The sequence below is a fragment of the Terrapene carolina genome, unplaced genomic scaffold (genome assembly GCF_002925995.2).
Source record: "Terrapene carolina triunguis isolate 2854851 unplaced genomic scaffold, T_m_triunguis-2.0 Scaffold33891, whole genome shotgun sequence".
In the NCBI taxonomy this organism is placed as follows: Eukaryota; Metazoa; Chordata; order Testudines; family Emydidae; genus Terrapene; species Terrapene triunguis.
Genome location: NW_020698242.1, coordinates 11036365 through 11055251, shown reverse-complemented (window position 1 = coordinate 11055251; position 18887 = coordinate 11036365). Strand labels below are relative to the sequence as shown.

Sequence of the window (18887 nt, the reverse complement as noted above, 5' to 3'; positions counted from 1 at the left end):
ATTTGACTTGCTTACACTAGTATTAATGGCCGGCCTTCAATGAAGCTACACCGAGGCATACCCAAGTGTAGGCAAGGAAAGCCATGATTTGTGCCAATGAAGCTTGCCCCAGACAGTATTGGCCATTGATTGTTGGATATGGGCAAATTCCCAGTATAGACATTTCACTTTCTGAGGCATTTAAGCCCCAATCTAGCAAAGGTCTTAACTACATGTGTAAATTTAAGAAGATGAGCAGTGGTATCATGGATTTTAAAGAGAAAAGCCTATATCTAAGATCAGTAATGCCCTAGTCTTGCAGACATACCTGTGAATAGTCCCTTTCACTTCATTGGGACCACTGGCATGCATAAGGTTACTCACATGCGCAAAAGTTGGCAGAACTGGGACCTCAGACAGCATCCTGGAGCCTAGTCCCTGGTTTTTATGCTTCATGGATCAAACTTAGAATGGTGACCTAGTCTCCTATTGCCAGTTAGGAAATTGACATGTATAACACTGAGAGGGATGGATAGATTCTTTTTATTTTTAATTACTTGGAAGCCTAAATCACTCAGGGTACACTTTTTAGAAGCAACTATGTACCTAAAAACCCAGAAAAGAGGAGAGACTCTGTCCCAATCTCTAGTCTTCAGCTGTAAAATCTTTTGGTTGAGTAGGTGTTCTAAAACAGTACTGTAGTATCTGAATGATCCCACAAAATTTAGCTCATGCTAATTAGAGAGTGAAAGGACTACTATTTAACTTTCCCCCAAGCCTTTATAAAAGATGGAACAAAATTGTTAAATATTCTCAATATGTGGCCCCAAACCTGAGAGGTATGGAAATTAAAAAAAAAAAGTAAATATCTTAAATTGAGTTAGAGGAAGCTATCGGACAATGTAATTTACAGAGTGAAAAATTAGTGGAGCCCATTACTCTCTAGGATTCCTGCCTCCCCAATCCTTAGTTATTTTTCATATCTGTAACATTATGTGGATTTTTCCCTCAACAATAAATAGGAAATGATTGTATTCGTTCATGCAGCTCTTGGGCTTGAAGCCATTAGATGCCACTTAGTGCTATTCTCTTATCCAGTCTTCACTTCGTATGTTTTTAGTCTAATTATACTCTGAATATTTATGACTGAATAGGCAAGGAAATCAGTATTTATTTGGCATAGAGTATTAGTGAAAAAACATCCCCCATGAAATTTCTTGAGAACAAGTTGTTCCCAAAAAAACACCCTATGTAATCTTTTCATAAACTTGGAGAGTATAAGTAGTCATGTTACACATTAGATAGTGTGCTTTAATTCAGTCCAGGCCAACAAATAGTTTTCACTTAAACCGTCTATATTTTGTGTTCTGGTTAGTTATTCTGAAAGGGAACAGATAATTACTGTTCTACTTAAATACTTACCAAGTTAAATTTCCCATTTATGAACCCTGCTGTTCTCATGAAAAGACTTGGTGTAGTAAATCGACTGTTATACATTCTCACTGGGTAGCACAGCTAACAATAAAGCTGGCTTCAAAGATTTACCACTTCCCATACTTACTTGAGCCATCCATGCATTAGTGAGAACATTTTAGACTGATAGCTCTTATTACCTCTTTTACAGCTACAGTAGGGGTTGTCAGTATTTCCATTGTGAACTTATCTTTGTGCACTGTAATACATAGGAACCATGACATGAGAACCTGAACTCTGAATTTTCTTGCTATTTTAAATTTGTCAACTGTGATTCTGTTAATGGGGGGTTTGTACTTAATGAATCATTATATATAATTTCTGCACACAACCCCCCTCAATGAGCCACTGTGTATCCAGCTTCCCCCCTGCCGAATCCTCACTGAGCTGCCTGCACCCAGATTGCCCCCCACAAAACCCTCTCACTCCACACCTGGATTCTCGCACACTAAGCCCCTCCATACTTGGATCCTGCTGAGCTGAGTCTGCCTGCCCACACCTGGTGTACCTGGCATGGAGGGGCAGGGCCTTGGGGTGTTTCCAGGGCAGGCCCCGCCCTTGCGCTTTCTTAGGGTTGGGTGCAGCCTCACTGCGGAGTCCGTGCCCTGGGGTGGGGTGTGTGTGGGGGTGTTGTATGGTGGTCTTTCATCTTCATGCAACCAGTGGCTTGTGCTTCCCCACTGCCATGCTGGAGCCTCCACATTTATTTATCAACAAAATTTGCAGAATTTTAAAATATTGTGTGCAGAATTTTTATTTGCTTAGCGCAGAATTCCCTCAGGAGTAATGTGGCTGTAAAAACATAATTGTGTGTAAATGATATTTTTCATGTCAGTTTTCTTCTAGGACTGCAAGTTTCACAGTTCATGCAATCCTAGGATATTGCAGTGTGTGTGGTCCAATCAAATATCACTTATTCTTTAATTTTAAAATAACTGGCTGATCTGAAAATATTACTTACATTACAAAACATTTTTTATTGAAACTTTCCCTTTCTCTAGAAAAACTTCAGTGATAAGCAACGTCAAAGTATATGGAAGTCAGTGGAAAAACGTTATTTAAAATCTGCGTGTAGACTTTTAAACAGTCATAGTGAGCCGGACCATAACACCATTAGCTCCCTAACTAAAGTGCTCCATTTGGAACTGATCAGGGTGTTGTGGTTGAACACCAGTTTGAATTGACTGTACTTTGATGTGAGAGTGAGTCAGATAACATATGAATTCAGCTGGTCAAGACATGGGCTAAATTAATCTTTACCAAAAATAACAAAAGGATTTATGTCTTCCTGGGAAGAATTCAGATTTTGCGTATAACCAAAAATGGGTGACAGCAATCCTTACTTGGGAAAACATCAATCTGCTTCTTGGGTTAAACTTTCCACTGCCAGCAGCAGGTTGGAGTCAGCAGAATGCCCAGCCCTCTGGAACCTGTCTCTCCAGCAATCCACCAGAGTCTGAGTTTAATGAGCTTCAGAAACAGTGCATGATTAGCTCTTCGATTAAGCCTTTGAAAAGTTTTAGTTAGGGCATTGGGGATTTGTGTGTGTGTGTGACTGAGCTACGGGTTTCATTGCTAGCCTTTTAATCTGAAAGCTTTGTGTGTGACTGTTTTACAGTTATTCTTATGGGTGTAAGGCACCTGCATGCTTGGCTGTAGGCATCCAAGTAAATGTCTGAACTAAAAAAGTAAAAGCAGTGTAGTGATGTTGAAGAGGAAGACAGGACTTGTAATCATTTCTGTTCCAGCATCTCTCAAGATTTTCTCCTATAATCTGCCTTTCCCTTTTGGGAGCCCTGGTGGTGTTTTTTAAAGCAGGTCGACTTCTCTAGCACAGGTGTAAACTGTTATAGTTTGAACAAATGAGTTCTTGAAAATCTGCACTCATAATTCCTTCACTTGTGCACTTAGGTGTTAGAGCCTTAAAGTGTGTGTGTGTCACACATGTGAAGGCCAAGGTTTTATGTGAACTTTAGAAAGGGATAATTCTACAAAAACAAGGAGAAATTATGCAAAATCTAAAACATGTAATCCAGTTAGTCACAATATACTAGGCTGGGGTGGGCAAACTTTTTGGCCTGAGGGCCACATCAGGTTTCGTAAATTGTATGGAGGGCCGGTTAGGGGGGGCTGTCCCTCCTCAAACAGCCAGACGTGGCCGGGCCCCCGCCCCCATCCTCCCCCTGCTTCTTGCCCCCTGATGGGCCCCCCCCCCAGACTCCTGCCCCATCCAACCTCCCCTGTCCCCTGACCGCCCCTGGAACCCCTCCCCCTGACTGCCCCCCATCACCCCATCCAACCCCCCTCCTTCCTGACTGCCCCCCGGGATCCCTGCACCCATTCAACCCCCCCCATTCCCCGCCTCTGACCGCCCCAACCCATATCCACAACCCTGACCACCACCCCGAATTCCCCTACCCTCTCAACCCTCCCTGCCCCCTTACCACGCTGCCTGGAGCACCGGGTCAGGCCGCGGCTCTGCAGCTGTGCTGCCCAGCTGCCCAGAGCATTGCACCGGCGGCGTGGTGTGGCTTGCTGAGGTTGCGGGGGAGGGGAAACAGCAGAGGAGGGGCCGGGGGCTAGCCTCCGGGGCCAGGAGCTTAGGGGCCAGGCAGGATGGTCCCGTGGGCCATAGTTTGCCCGCCTCTGTACTAGGCTAACAGTGGGGTAGATGAGATGTTTTTAAAAAATTGCTTTCCTCCTCATGGCCCTGCCTGGAATCACTATATGATTGAACCTTACAGGAAATTGTAAACTCTGATGTTAGTTATCGTGAATAATGACTAGTTTCTTTTGTTACACTGAGATTACATTTTCCTCTCTTGTGATTTGTGAAAGGATAGAACCTATGTTAAATTAGAATCCTACAGACTGGGATTTCTTGTTAATTCAAACTGTGGCAGTCGAATTTCAAGGAATGCATTTGTTAATATGAGTACTTCTGTTGTAACCTATTTAAACACACAAGTTTTCCACCTTTCAGATACTTAAGCCCTGCTGCTAATGTGACCATTCTCCATATCTGCTTCTCATTTTTTAGAAAATGTGAGAGACTAATTGACTTGCTTTAGGTGGCAAGTTCTTCACATTAGAGAAACACCTATTGTTAGTAGTGTACGTTGTAGCACAAATGTGCATATTGTTGTGGACAGCAACTAAAGTAGTTTAAATGTTCTGTTTTTCATATGATTTATGTTTGTTTTTCTAGCTCTTGAGTCATAGTGAAAATATGTTCCTTATGCTAAGTGCAGATTAAAGGGTACATATTAGGCTATAAAGTTGGTTTTTGATGATGCAGCCTACTTTTCTCTTTCACAATGAGTAATTTTTCATCAAAATACAGTCTTCAGATCTTGATGGCAAGCTCCCAAATTGCAAAGCCAACGGAGTCATTTTCTTACACTGTTTTTTGTCCTGAGAGGTGAAGTTGGTTTCTTATCTGTTGCAGTAATATTTAAGATACATGACACAACATAAAAGTGGTTGTCCTTTGCTTGACATAGTAACCCAAGTTTGCTCTTAAAATTAACAAAAGAAGAGTTTGTAAACTTGTTTAAAATGGACTGTTGCATAAGCATAACACTTTAAAAAAGAATGGTACTTGGTGCACCACTGTGTGGATTATAAAGGCTAATTTAGATTTACAAATGGCTGACTAAAAAGCTCCTCCACCAAATTGTTACTTGTAAAATATACTGAAAAATGTATAACTGTTTTAGAATAGAATAGTAATGCTCTTGATGGCTCTTAACTCAATTTGAAACACTATTCACTTAGTGGAGGAAAATGGAATGTTCCAGAGTTACATCAGCTTTATTTATTTATTTTTTCCAGGTCACTCCGAGATCTGAGACCCCCATAAACAGTGTCAGTAACAGTTTGGAAAATGCACTACATACGTCAGCACATTCCATTGAGGAGTCGTTACCCAAGAGGTCTTCAGGAAAACACTCCAAAGGTGGGTCCCAACTTGCTTTGCATAATTCACATTGTATATCTCTAATTGCTTTAAGGAAGTATTTTATAATCCTGACCCAAGATTGTAACTGTGTTTCTTTGCTAACTTGTTGAATTTAGCAAGGATAGCACACTGAATGTAGAATGGTCATTGGAGAAAGTCATCTTAGTCTTCCAATAAATAGTTACATTTATATAGTAAGAGAGACATTCTACTGGGCAGTTAGCAATAATGTTGCTTACAACTTAACCCCCTTTTAACTCTTTTGACAAACGATGTCTTCGCGAAAACTAAATGTCTCCTGATTTGCTTAAGTAGTTGGTAGTCCATATATCTTGTGTCTTTGTGTAAGTAGTTAATTGATATATTTTAATATAAAAATGTTTGCTACGGTCAGTGTTGCTGTTCTTAGAGACAAGACAACGGGTAGAAGAACAGCTTTGTTTTGGTGTTCTGTTTTGGTTTTCAAGAGGACATTCCTGTGTGTGCAGTAAGGAGGGGTGGAGAGTAGGAGAATCAGTCGACCCTTGGACCCTCCTTCCCCCAGCCATACAACCCCTATTGTTCTGGTCATTCGCTAACTCTGAAAACTGAATGTTCATCCAAAATCACTAGGAGTTTAATTTAATGCTGCATTGCCAGTAGGTAATAATAAATGTACAGACCTTTCAGTGTCCAACATCTGTGTGTAAGTATACCTTTCATGTTGATATCGGTTATTTAAAAAAATGTTTGAGGAATGTTGGTGGTGGATGGGGAGCTAGCAGAGATTGTGCTCACACTTTGATCTTTGTACTTGTAGCAAACTGATACGTCGCCATGGGTGTAGTCAGCCTCATGGGAGGTTGGTATAGGAAGGAACAGTTCTAGTCATTTAATGGTACATTCAATGGGGACACAAGCAAAATAATAGGTTTCCTGAAATTTTGAGTTGTGGAGAGCAACGTTCCTTTCCACTCCCATCCCTTTGGCTTATGCTTAGAAATACTCAATCTCCTTTACTTTAGATCAGCAACACCCAGAATCTGAGTTCACTATTTTTTTTTATTGCAGGCAGATAGGGTGACCAGATGAGAGGAAGAAAATTTCGGGACACCGGGGGGGCAAAAAAAAAAAAAAAAAAAGCCGAGTGCTGCCGGCGGAGCGCAAAAAAACCCAAAACTGCTGGTGGAGCGAAATATCGGGACAAACAGCTAAAAATCGGGACATCTAGTCACCCTACAGGCAGAGAAATATGTGGCCCATGGTTATGTTGGGGAATATTTTGAGCTCTGAGCTAGTTGTAATGGGGTTTAAAGACTTTATACAGAGACTAAGAGAGTGAAGAAGCAGTATTGGACCAAGAGGTTCTCACCCCTCAGCAGCTGCGGAGCATGCTTCAAATGGAGGATCTGCTCAAAGGGGAATTCTGACAGTCAGGCAGAGAGTGGCGATGTGGGGATGAATAGGAATTAAGGAGAGGCTGTCCGAAGGTAGGAAGACAGTTTTCAGCTTCTGGGGACAGAGCTATCCACAGGAGAAGGATCTGGATTGTGCATAAAACCACAACCAAGAGGGTAAGGGCCTGACCCTTTCTCCATCCCCACTCCCTACTGAGATAGAATAACTGAACACTGGGAGGAGAGCTAGGGTATACTTATTTGACCATGTGAGCTGCTGAGACTGGGAACTCCCCACTGGAGTGGGGAGAGGACTGAAGAGAGAGCAGGGAGTTAGGAAGCAGCACGGGGGGAGTCTAGTTAAGTGCATTAGAAAGAGACAACTGAGGCACTTAACGCCACTCCCCTGGGGCCCTTAGCGGAGACTGCTGGAGATGGAGGTCCTGGGTCCCACCTACTGGCTACCGCCAGGAGAACTCTGGGGCACTGGGAATGACTGAATGAAGCTTGACTGCTAGCCTTGCTGACTGCTATGCAAGCCCATCCCAGGATACTGGGGTTGGAAGGACTATGGAGTTACGGCCTTCTGGCTAGACCTGCTGGCTTCCAAGTAAAACCGGCCGCTGTAGTTTTATATTTATGTAGAACAACTTTTGTTAACTGCCTTTGTAGGATCTGTATAGAAGAAATAATGCCGATTAAATTACACAAATTGATTAGTGCTAATATTTTGTCTTTAAATTTAGAATAGGCTTCAAATGTAACAACAAATCTAAGAAGTTATGGACTGAGTGATAAGTTCAAATAAAGAGCTGAAATCTAGTCATTTTGCTGGGGGCAATTTTGTGTAGTGGTTAGAGCAGTGGCCTGTAAATCTGGTCTCCTGGGTTCTGTCATTTGCTGTGTAACCTTGGATAAATCTCTCTCAACCTCTTTCTGCTTCAATTTCCCCATCTGTAAAATGGATATAGTAATACCACTTTGAAATCCTTGATGAACGGTGCTTTTACAAGTGCAGCATTATTTATTTGCTATAGAACCAGAGGAGCCAAAACAGATTGGAAGTAATTGAAGATCCTAAGCAAAACTTCTTGGCTTGTCTCCACTGGAAACTCCTATTTTGTGATTTACCCAACACTAATCTCAATAGCTATATGTAGCAGTAAATCTACAGCCAAATAATGCTGTAAGTAGCTATTTCTTCAGCTGTAAAAAATGCAACTCTCAGCCGAAACCTTCCAAGGTTTGTGACTTCCATCTGACAAAAATAGGACAGGGTTTGGCATTGAATTTTCATTCTTGGACCATGATTGTTGTTCTAGCATCAGAAAAGGTGCCAAGACTAGTCATGGTACAGACTGAAATTAATTACATTTTCCTCTTACACATTTTTTAATTTTTAATCTATGAATTTTAGAATAGGATAACCAGTTTGTTTGCAGGGATGTTGTTTAATGTGTATGTTGCAAAATGCTTAGTGATCAAAAGAAATCATGGAACAAAATACACTTATTTGAGTAACTAGTATTCTAGTTTCTGGTTAACCAGCAACAAAGACTATTTCTAACCCCTCTTCTATGTATGACAGTCTGTCCTGTGGGATGTTGGCCCTCTCCTGGCAGGTTGGAGTCAGATCTGAGATTGACAGCCAGCCTGGGGCCAGGACTGCCCCTCCGTGGAAAAAGCCCCTGATCTCTCTGCCTCCACTCCTGGGTGGACAGTTGACCAGGGGTCTCTCCATTGTAGCAGAGGCTTTCAGGGATAGAACAACCCCAAAATTTTGAATTTCACTCCATTGGAGACTCCAGAAACAAGTGTAAATATATTTTTTTAATTCTGTGGTTTTTGGCCAGGAGTTTCTAGCCAGCCTTTCCTCATATCCCTTCTCTGAAGGGATTGCTGCTGGGGCAGATTACAAATGCTCTAGGTTGCAAATGCTCTAGTTCCTCCTCTCTAGTCAGGAGCACTAAGCCACACTGCTCCAGCTGCAGAGAGGAGCTTGTGCCTGAAATAGAGAGCAACCCAGAGGTGAAGGAGAGGGCCAGGTCTCCCTGAAACACTCCAGACACCCTTGGCAGGCAGGAGGGCTAGGTCCTTACCAAGCCAGGGAATTTGGCCACGGATACAATTTGAAAATGATTTGCATCCTGACTTGCAGAAATCTTAGTAAACCATACACTCTGTGGTTGTACTTGTTTTTAGCAGGATTTTCTGGGTCCTGGGAATATTGACAGTGGTTGTTAATTAACCCCCTATCCTTCACCCTTAGTATCCAGCTTTCAGTGCACTTGGAGGTAGAAATATTGCATACTCCTAGCTGGTGAAGGAGGCAAGAAAAACAGTGGGCTATACTGTTATGCCTGCTGAATACTTCTTGGTGATGACCTAGCTTCAGTAATTCTAGTTTGTATAAATAGTGTAGTTAGTGTATTTGCAGTATTTTATATTGTCCTGGTTGGTTTGGTGGGGGGTGTTTTTTTTTCATTTGTTTGTTTGCTTGGTCATCTGTGTGTCACAAGATGGTTAGCTGGAAATATTTATATGTGAGAGATAACATATATAGCTTAACTTAGTCTTCTTCACCTGGTTATTTGCCTAACATATATGTTACAGTTAGAACATCTAAACATCTACTTTAGATGTTCTAAAGTAGTTGTCCCATCTGTGTAAAATATATCCTTGCTTTAAATAACAAATTTCTTGTGCAGAATAAATGTTAGTCTTTAGAGATTTATAAACCTTGCCTTTTTTCTTCATGCTAAGGTCCATAAATCTCTTACAATGAGGACTATGCCCTGTTTGCAACTTGGGGATAGAACCAGACCCCACAGTCACTGGCAACAGGGGAATGTGTCCTGTCTCTGTCCCTTGAAGTTCCCTCCACTTATTTTTCCTGCTCTCACAGTAGCATGCAGTCTCAGCCAGCCTTTTTTGCTGTAGGGGTTTTCTGAGGGAAATTCTAAACTTTATTTCAAATTTGTAGACTAACAATTTGGTTCAATAATGTATCTCTCCAATTCCCAGCCATATTCCAGGGCTGCATTTAGTTTTGGGAGAGACTGTCCCTTCAGCTTTGTTTCCTCCTCTGAGGTGTAGCTCACAGAGGAGGTCTGCTATTGCAAGACCATTTCTCCATCTGGGACCAGGTAGGTTTAAAATGAATACTTTGTTGAAGTGATTATTGGTCTCATGCACCCCAAAAGGGAAGTTGACCAATAGAACTTTTTCTACTAGGTAGTGCAAAGTCTATAGTTTAGTTACCGTGTTAAGCCAGTGAAACATAGCCTTGAATACCTCCTAGGAGGGTTTTATTGTGGGTATATAAACGTCACAGCAAAAAGATCAAGTCTCTGTGCTAAGTACATTTCTATACAGTTTCCAACATTAAAACCTCATTTTGTTCCTCACAGGAGTGTGGTGTGTAACCCCCTGCAGTTACACTTCCTATCCATTGGAGTAAGCCTCCTGATGGCTACTATCTCCAATCAGATAATTTGGTTTTATTTGAAGTTGAGAACTTTCTCTAATTAGACCTGGTATTGTACTTTTTTACGCAAACAGGTATTCCTTGCAACTTTTGTAGCATTAATTCCCTAAATAAATCCAAGAAATATTCCTCCTTTGGCTAAGCATCAGAGCATCTTTAGGAGCACTGACAGTTTCAAGGCAGAGTTGGCATGCCATCTGTATTAGGATTTGCTAGATATTCACATGGCCATCAATACTTAAATTCACCAAGTTCTGCATATTGGTCATTCAATCTTAGCCAACATCATTTAACATGTGTGCTTGCACACCTCGCTCTGGATGCCTACATCTAAAGGATGATCCTACTTCCAACACCGGAGGTGCACTGCTATGAAAATCCCATCATAACAGATTTGTGAACCTTAGCACAAAAAAGAGGAGATGAATTTATCGATGCTTACCTGAAAATTTCCTTTCTAGAGTAATAAGTTCCACAGATCCGGTCCACTCTGGAAACAGTGGATATCAATTTTCATCTCTGTGCTGGATGATCCAGGTATTTGGGATTGTTGTTGTGAAGTGGAATTTACCACACTCTTCAGTAAGGAGGCATTGTAGTGCTTTTCCCTCAAAGTATATTTAACACAATCTGTAATTTAGGAAAGTAGATTTTAATGGTCCTGGCTGTGGAAGTTGTCTCAGCTGGATGGAATGTTAGGTGGTAGGCTATTTCCCTACTGCCAGTGACAGAAAGTTCTGTTTCTGCTCCCAAGCTGTAAGCAGGCCAATGTACCCGTTGTAGTGGATCTGTTGAGCTTATTACTAAAAAAAGGAAACTGTCAGGTAAGCACAAATAGACTTTCTTATTACACATTTGAATTTAGATTGCAGGGTGGAGGAGGGGGATAAAACATTGCTAGATCTCTGTCCTTCCTATCTTTTTCTATATTTATAAAACGTAGAGAGATTTCATTTTCATTGTAGGAGAAATATGTTGCTTTCCACACTGATCCCAAAGAAAGCAACTGAATGCAAATGAAGCTTGGATTTTTTGTTGCATGCACGTTGCGTCTTAAGTGCCTCATTGTACTTCCCTTTAAACAGCCTTAAGGTTTTTTTCCACAGTTGTCAGTTTGTCTTTTACTACTATAAATGAAAAAGTGCCAGTGCTTGAATGGTTGATTCCATCTCAAAGGTGACATACTTCATGCTTGTAATTCAGTTTGCCTTCAGGGCATAGACTTTCAACATCAGTGCATCTGTGCAGGATTGGCCCTTTTGGTTTGTTAATTGTGTTTTGGAACATGACATTTGATTGACTAATGTGAAGTCTTTGAGGACTCTAGTCTTTAGAATTATCACCATCGACAGAAGTCTTAGTTAAGTACTATGAAAGTTGTATGCAATGTTGTTGTAGCTGTATTGGGCCCAGGATATTGGAGAGACCGATAATATCTTTTATTGGACCAACTTCTGTTGGTGAGAGAGACAAGCTTTCAAGCTTACACAGAGCTCTTCTTCAGACCAACCTTATCTTTCTACTATGAAAGTTAATTTTTCTTCAAATACTTGCTTTTTGTTATACTTTCTCTGTGTAGGCTGAGTTTAAAATTACTTCCTATACATATTAGTTTACATTAGGAGCAGGAAATAAACCTCCTTTAGAATCATAGATATGTAGGGCTGGAAGGGACCTTGAGAGGTCATCAGGTCCAGCCCCCTGTCCAGAGGCAGGACGAAGTAAACCTAGATCATCCTGGATAGGGTTCTGTTCAGCTTGTTCTTAAAAACCTCCAATGATCGGGATTCCACAACCTCCCTTGTGGAAGCCTATTCCAGAGCCTAACTGTCCTTATCATTAGAAAACTTTTCCTGATCTCTAACCTACATTTCCCTGGTTTAAGATTAAGTCCATTATGTCTTGTTCTACTTTGTTCTTTGTGTCCACTGAATCAGTACCCTTCCTCTTGATAACAACCCTTAACATATTTGAAAACTGTTATCAAGACTAAACATGCCCAGTTTTTTTAACCTTTCCTTATAGGTCAGGGTTTCTAAACCTTTTTATCTTTTTTTCTTGCTCTCCTCTGGACTCTTCCCGGTTTGTCCACATCTTTGCTTAGGTGTGGTGCCCAGAATTGTACGCAGTACTCCAGCTGAAGCCTCACCAGTGCTGAGTAGTGCAGGACAATTACCTCCCAGGTTTTACATATGACACTGCTATTAATATACCCTGGAATTGTATGCATTTACGAAAAAGGCTAATCACATTATAGACTCATGTTCAATTTGTGATCCACTATAGCCTCCAGACCTTTTTCAGCAGTACAACCACCTAGCCAGTTATTCCCCATTTTGTAGTCGTGCATTTGGTTTTTCCTTCCTAAGAGTAGTACTTTGCACTTATCTTTACTGAATTTCATTTTATTGATTTCTGATTTGTCAAGGTTGTTTTGAATTCTGATCCTGTCCTCCAAAGTGTTTGCAACCCTGCCCAGTTTGGTGTCATCTGCAAATTTTATAAGCATACTCTCCACTCCAGTATCCAAGTCATTAATGAAAATATCAAACAGCATTGGATCCCGGATTGACACCCTCTCAGTTTGACAGCAAATTATTGATAATTACTCTTTGAATATAATCTTTCAACTAGTTGTGCACCTACCTTATAGTAATTTCACCTTGACCACATTTCCCTAGTTTGCTTATGAGAATGTCATGTCGGACTGTGTCAAAAGCCTTACTAAAGTCAATATATATCAAGTCTACTGCTTTCCCCCCCCCCACCCTGTAAGCCAGCAACCCTGTCAACAAAAGAAATTGGTATGGTTTATTTTTGACACCTCCATGCTGGCTATCTCCTTATAACCCTGTTATCTTCTAGGTGCTTACAAATTGCTTATTTAATAATTTGTTTCAGTATCTTTCCATTTAGGCTGACTGGTATATAATTCCCTGGATCCTCTTTGTTCCTGTTTTTAAAGATCAGTATTATATTTGCCCTTCTCTAGTCCTCAGCCATCCTCCATGAATTCTGAGATAATTGCTAACAATTCAAGATTGTTTCAGCTAGTTCTTAAGTACCTAGGATGAATTTCATCCGGCCATGCCGATTTGAATACATCTAACTTATTTAAATATTTTTTAACCTATTCTTTCCCTGTTTTGGCTTGCATTCCTTCCCCCTTCATGTTAATATTACTCGTGTTGAGTAGTGAGTCTCCATTAACCATTTTAGTGAAGACTGAAGCAAAATAGGCATTAAACACCTCAGCCATCTTGATGTCATTAATTCTTCTTCCCTGTTAAGTGGAGGACCTACACTTTCCTTCAACTTTCTCTTGCGCCTAATGTATTTGAAGAACCTCTTCTTATGGCCTTTTATGTCCATTTTCTGCATAGATGACTCGTGCCTCCTGATGCTGGGAGAGCACAGTCTAAAGGGGAGTACACATGACTGCCCTCATGTGTCTCCTCTGCCCAGCGATCCCCCTGCCCTGCGCCTAGCCCGGGCCCACTGCGCTCTCCCTGCCCAACCATAGTTACCTATGGCTGAGCAAGCCAGTTACGGGCCAGGAGGGAGAGGGGACTCTGGCTCGCTCGGCCCCTGTGCCCAGCAGCCCGCCGCCACCTGACCAGCCTGGCTTTCGAGCGACGGGCATGAGAAATGGTTGGTCAAGTCTCCTCCACTCCCTGCCCGGGCCCGGCTGCTAGGGACAGGAGCCAAATGTGCTGGGGGGGCAGGCACAGTGGGAGGACTCCCTTCCCCACTGGCAGGCTAAGTAGAAATCTGGGGGGGCACTTCACCCTGCATGTCCATGTTTATACTTTTTGTAGGGTTCCTGTTTGATTTTCAGATTATTAAAGATCTACTGATATAGCCATATTGGCCTCTTACTATTCTTCCTATCTTTCCTTCACATTCTGTGTTCTGTTTTCAGGTGAGAAGTGAGTACATTTGAATGTGTTCTTCTTTTTTTTTCTTTTTTCCAAAGTCAGCTTTGCAACAAAATCTGGATATAACTTACAAATTCTGGGCCTTTTATTAATGGATTGAATCTGGAATTCTGCAGTCACCATCAATCCAGATTCATGGATTAGATGTCCCTTCAGTCACTGCCATAAGCAATTACTAAAGGCTCTTGGCATAATTTGATCTATTACTACTTTTCTGCAGGTCACCCTAAATTTCAGTTATCTAAACTCTTCAGCATTTTTTAACCACAGGACAGTTATTCAAATTTACTCTTTAAATGTAATGGATTTTTTTTTTTTTTTTTTACAAAAACAGCTAGAGTGACAGCCCTTAACACTAAAGTTCTGTATTTTTAGAAGAGTCACAGCACAGATAGTGGAAATGTAGGTTTCCTCACTGCTTCAGTCCTGGCTGGGAAGGACCATCTGCTAAAGGTGTAATTGGTGGTACAATCTCCATGTCCGTTCAATCCTTTTGTCACTGCCAATGAGGGGCTAATTCAGATGGCTTTATATTATGGATGCTTATCTGCAGTGAACTATGTCCTGGTTATTTATAGCGTGGACTGCACCATAATAGGATCTAAGTCTAGAGAACTCAGCTGGGACCACCAACTCATTTCTGATAGGTTATCAAATTGTAATATCTAGGCCAGTTCAGATGTAATTGAAAGTTTTGAATGGGTGAGGTGCAAGAGGTGCAAGATTCCCTGTCCTCTTGTTAATTCCACAAACAATTAAGTCTCCGCCCTGATTCTTTGAGTTCATTTAGAGGCGCTTTTGTACGTGTCCAACATAGACAAAAATAGTAAAAATGTTACGTGTCACACATACATCATTTCATGTTTATTACCAGCAGTCACAAAGATGCAAAAAACTGTGGATGATCAAATGACAAAGCCCATATAGCATGTAGATTTTTGCTACAGAGTGCTTATGCAAGTCATTTGTTCCTTTAAATGAGAAGGATTGACAGGGGAACATTTTCTGTTTAAGCTGTTATGTGATTCAGTTCGTAAATCTGGATACGTGTATTGTGGATATCTGCATTTCTACATTCCTATTAAAAATCAAATATAAGTGGGAAAGCAGAGCATTTTAATATGTTCTTCGCTTCAATTATAAAAGCATTAGTTAATGCACACTAGTACAAGACCTTTTGTGTTAGAGGCCAAGTGAAAGAGCTACTTAAGACAACACAGTGAATCTTATTACAAGAAATAGTATAATTTCCATATGATAGATTTGGATTTCTTATGACAACAAAAAATACACCTGGCTGTATAGAATGTGTAAAAAAACCAACAACAACAACAAAAAACATTACTAGTTGCATGACTGCTTGTCTTGAGTAAGAGAGGTGGTATTAGTTTGTTGATGCATAGTCTATCTTCATCTTTGCACGAAATTCCAGTTTATGTATTTTAACAGTATTCATAGTGCCCATCACCAAATGCTGTACAAGAGCAATAACAATACAGCTGGGACCAGTGGCTGAGGGAAAGCCACCTGCTTTTCCAAAAAGGAAAAGTAATCCAGAAAGGAAGAGCCTTTTGACGTCTATTGGAATTCCATGAATAGAACAAATTAGTAGCTAGCCCATAGGATGCAGTGAGTGCTGATTATTCAGAGTTATAAATATTCTACTCTTATGTCTCAATTCCAGAAAGAATATTTGTGTAAGAGCTGATTACATTTAAATGAAAACATCTCAGTTCATCATTTGGTAAACAATGTAGTAATTCCTAGAATTTTATCTCTTTCATCAGAGAAGTTATTAATGACCCCCACATGTTAATGCTCAAAACAAAGTGTTTCAGCTCTTAGGTGGATAACACATGGAGGTCGCTAGGAGGCTCATCAAAATGACAGTGCCCAAGTCCCTGGTCTCGAGGCCTCCACTACCTCATGGCCCGGTACCATCAAGAGGCAAACCGGCAATGTTCGGGCCATCTGCCCCCAGACCAGCATCAACCATCAGCCGCCCTCCTCAGAACCCCACACAAAATCTGGACCCAGGCCTGCCCCTGGCGGAGGCTGCACCCGGTGCCCAGGAGGAACAGGACCCTGCAGACCAGGAAGCTGTCACGGATCCGGCCCTAACGGTCACGTCCTCCTCCTCATCCCCTGACAAGGCAGTAGCAGGTGCATCCGTATCTGGCCCACCACCCATGGGCTACAGGGTCCTGCAGGAACTCCTCTGTTGGGTGGCCCTGAACATGAACCTCCAGGTTGAGGAGGTAGTAGAGGAAGAGGATCCCATGGTGGACGTTCTGACATCAGAAGGGCCCTCTAGGGTGGCCCTGCCCATTATAAAGACCATCCAGTCAAACGCCAAGACTATTTGGCAAATGGCTGCTTCCATTCCCCCTACGGCCAAGGGGGCTGAAAGAAAGTACTTTGTTCCCACTAAGGGGTATGAATACCTCTTCACCCACCCCCCCTCCATGTTCCCTGGTGGTGGAGGTGGTGAACGAGAAAGAGAGGCAAGGTCAGCAGAGGCCCGCTCCCAAATCAAGAGACGTGAAACGCCTGGATCTATTTGGGAGAAAGAGTCCCCCCCATAGAATAAACCTCCCTTCGGATCGCTAATCAGCTCAAGATCCTTAGTAGATACAGTTACAGCTTGTGGTCTGCAGTTCAGAAGTTTAAAGAGCTTCTCCCATCCGAATCATGCACAAAACTGGGGGCCATTGCCAAGGAGGGCAGACTAGTGGCCCGGACTTCTCTCCAGGGTTCCCTTGATACCGCGGACGCGGCAGCGTGTACTTTGGGATCCGGTATCGCCATGAGATGCAACGCCTGGCTCCAATCTTCGGGTCTTCCGCCGGAGGTGCAGCAGATGATCCAGGACCTCCCATTTGATGGTCAGGGCCTGTTCGCTGAACAAACCAACTCCAGACTGCATAGCCTGAAAGATTCACGTAATACCATTAAGTCTCTTGGCATGCATACCCCGGTGACACAAAGAAAGCCCTTCAACCCCAGCGCACCCAGCAGAAGTCCTTCCTCGCTAGACCCAGGCAGGACTTCTCCTGCAGGAGGAGCAGATATACCCGCCGTAGACCTTCCTGCCCTCTTCCAGCACAGGGCCAAGGGCAGTCCAAGACCCCTCCGGGCCCTAAGTGCCCCTTCTGAAGATGCAATTGAGGACGGATTACCAGCCCACATCCCAGCCAGCTATCCTCCCCTTTCTGAACCATCTATCCCACTTCTACCGTGCCTGGTCCCTTATTACTTCAGACCATGAGTACTCCGCACGGTAGAAGTGGGCTATGCTATCCACTTCTGCTCCTTCCCGCCCTCCCAACCCCCTTGCCCATCCCTCTTCAGGGACCCCTCTCACGAGCAACTCCTCATCCAGGAGGTCCAGTCCCTCCTTGCTCTAGGAGCTGTGGAGGAGATGCCCCAGGAGCTAAGAGGCAAGGGTTTCTACTCACGCTACTTCCTCGTCCCCAAGGCAAAAGGGGGCCTGCAGCTCTGTCCTGGTGCTCTGGGCGGCGCGGCTGTAGCATCGCCAGCCACCGGTGCTCCAGGCAGCATGGTAAGGGGGCAGGGAGCAGGAGGGATTGGATAGAGGGCAGGGGAGTTTGGGGTGGTGGTCAGGGGGCAGGGGTGTGGATAGCGGTCAGAGGGTGGGGAACAGGGGAGTTGAATGGGGGCAGGCGTCCCAGGGGGCAGTCAGGAAGGAGAGGGGAGGTTGGATGGGGGGGCAGTCAGGGGCAGGGGTTTCGGGGGTGGTCAGAGGGAAGGGATGGTTGGATGGGGAGGTGTCTGGGGGGGGGCAGTCAGGAATGAGAGGAGGTGTTGGATGGGGCAGCGGGTGGCAGTCAGGGGCGGGGGGTCCAGGGGCAGGGAGGGGTGGATGGGGTTCCAGGGGGGCCATTAGGGGACAGGGAACAGGGGAGGTTGGATGGGGCAGGAGTCCCAGGGGGGCTGTCGGGGCGAAAAGCAGGGGGGGGGGTCGGATAGGGGGCAGGGGCCGTGCCACCATACAATTTCGGAAACCCGATGTGGCCCTCAGGCCAAAAAGTTTGCCCGCCCCTGCTTTACAGGATACACAATAGTACTCACCCACCTATTTGATACCAGATCTGAGCCTGTTTTAAAGTAACTAATCTACTGACTTCGTCACCAAATAATTTCTAATTCATGGTCTTTTAGACAGCGTTAGTAGAAACTTGGTACACCTTTACCTCGATATAACGCTGTCCTCGGGAGCCAAAAAATCTTACCGCGTTATAGGTGAAACCGCGTTATATTGAATTTGGTTTGATCTGCCGGAGTGCACAGCCCCGCCCCCCCTCCCTCCCCCGGAGCACTGCTTTACCGTGTTATATCCGAATTCATGTTATATTGGGTCGCGTTATATCGAGGTAGGGGTGTAATTTTATTAGATCTAGGTATTTACTGAAGCAAAATTGTTCAGGAGATCAGGGTTGTAATCTGTAAACTATTTTATATGTATGCACCCTTTATTTTGGTATTATTCTATTTCCATATTTTTGATGCACTATGTTTCCATTATTTTCTTTCTCTGTTATTAAAGTGGAACATTAGCATTGGTGTAGCTAAGAATGAGACCAGCTTACTGTTTTAACAACTGTTTTTTTTTTTTTTCTTCTAAGTGCTGTAAAATACACATGCTTACTTTT

General features: G+C 43.0%; 1 protein-coding gene across 1 annotated transcript in view; it reads left to right on the top strand.

Moving 5' to 3' along the window:
• Positions 1–18887, top strand: part of LOC112104675 (zinc finger CCHC domain-containing protein 14) — an 86262-nt gene that overhangs the window by 10317 nt on the left and 57058 nt on the right. Inside the window, exon 2 of the mRNA XM_026663602.1 lies at positions 5287–5410. Coding sequence (XP_026519387.1) covers positions 5287–5410 — 124 coding nt within the window. The remainder of the gene's footprint in view (positions 1–5286; positions 5411–18887) is intronic.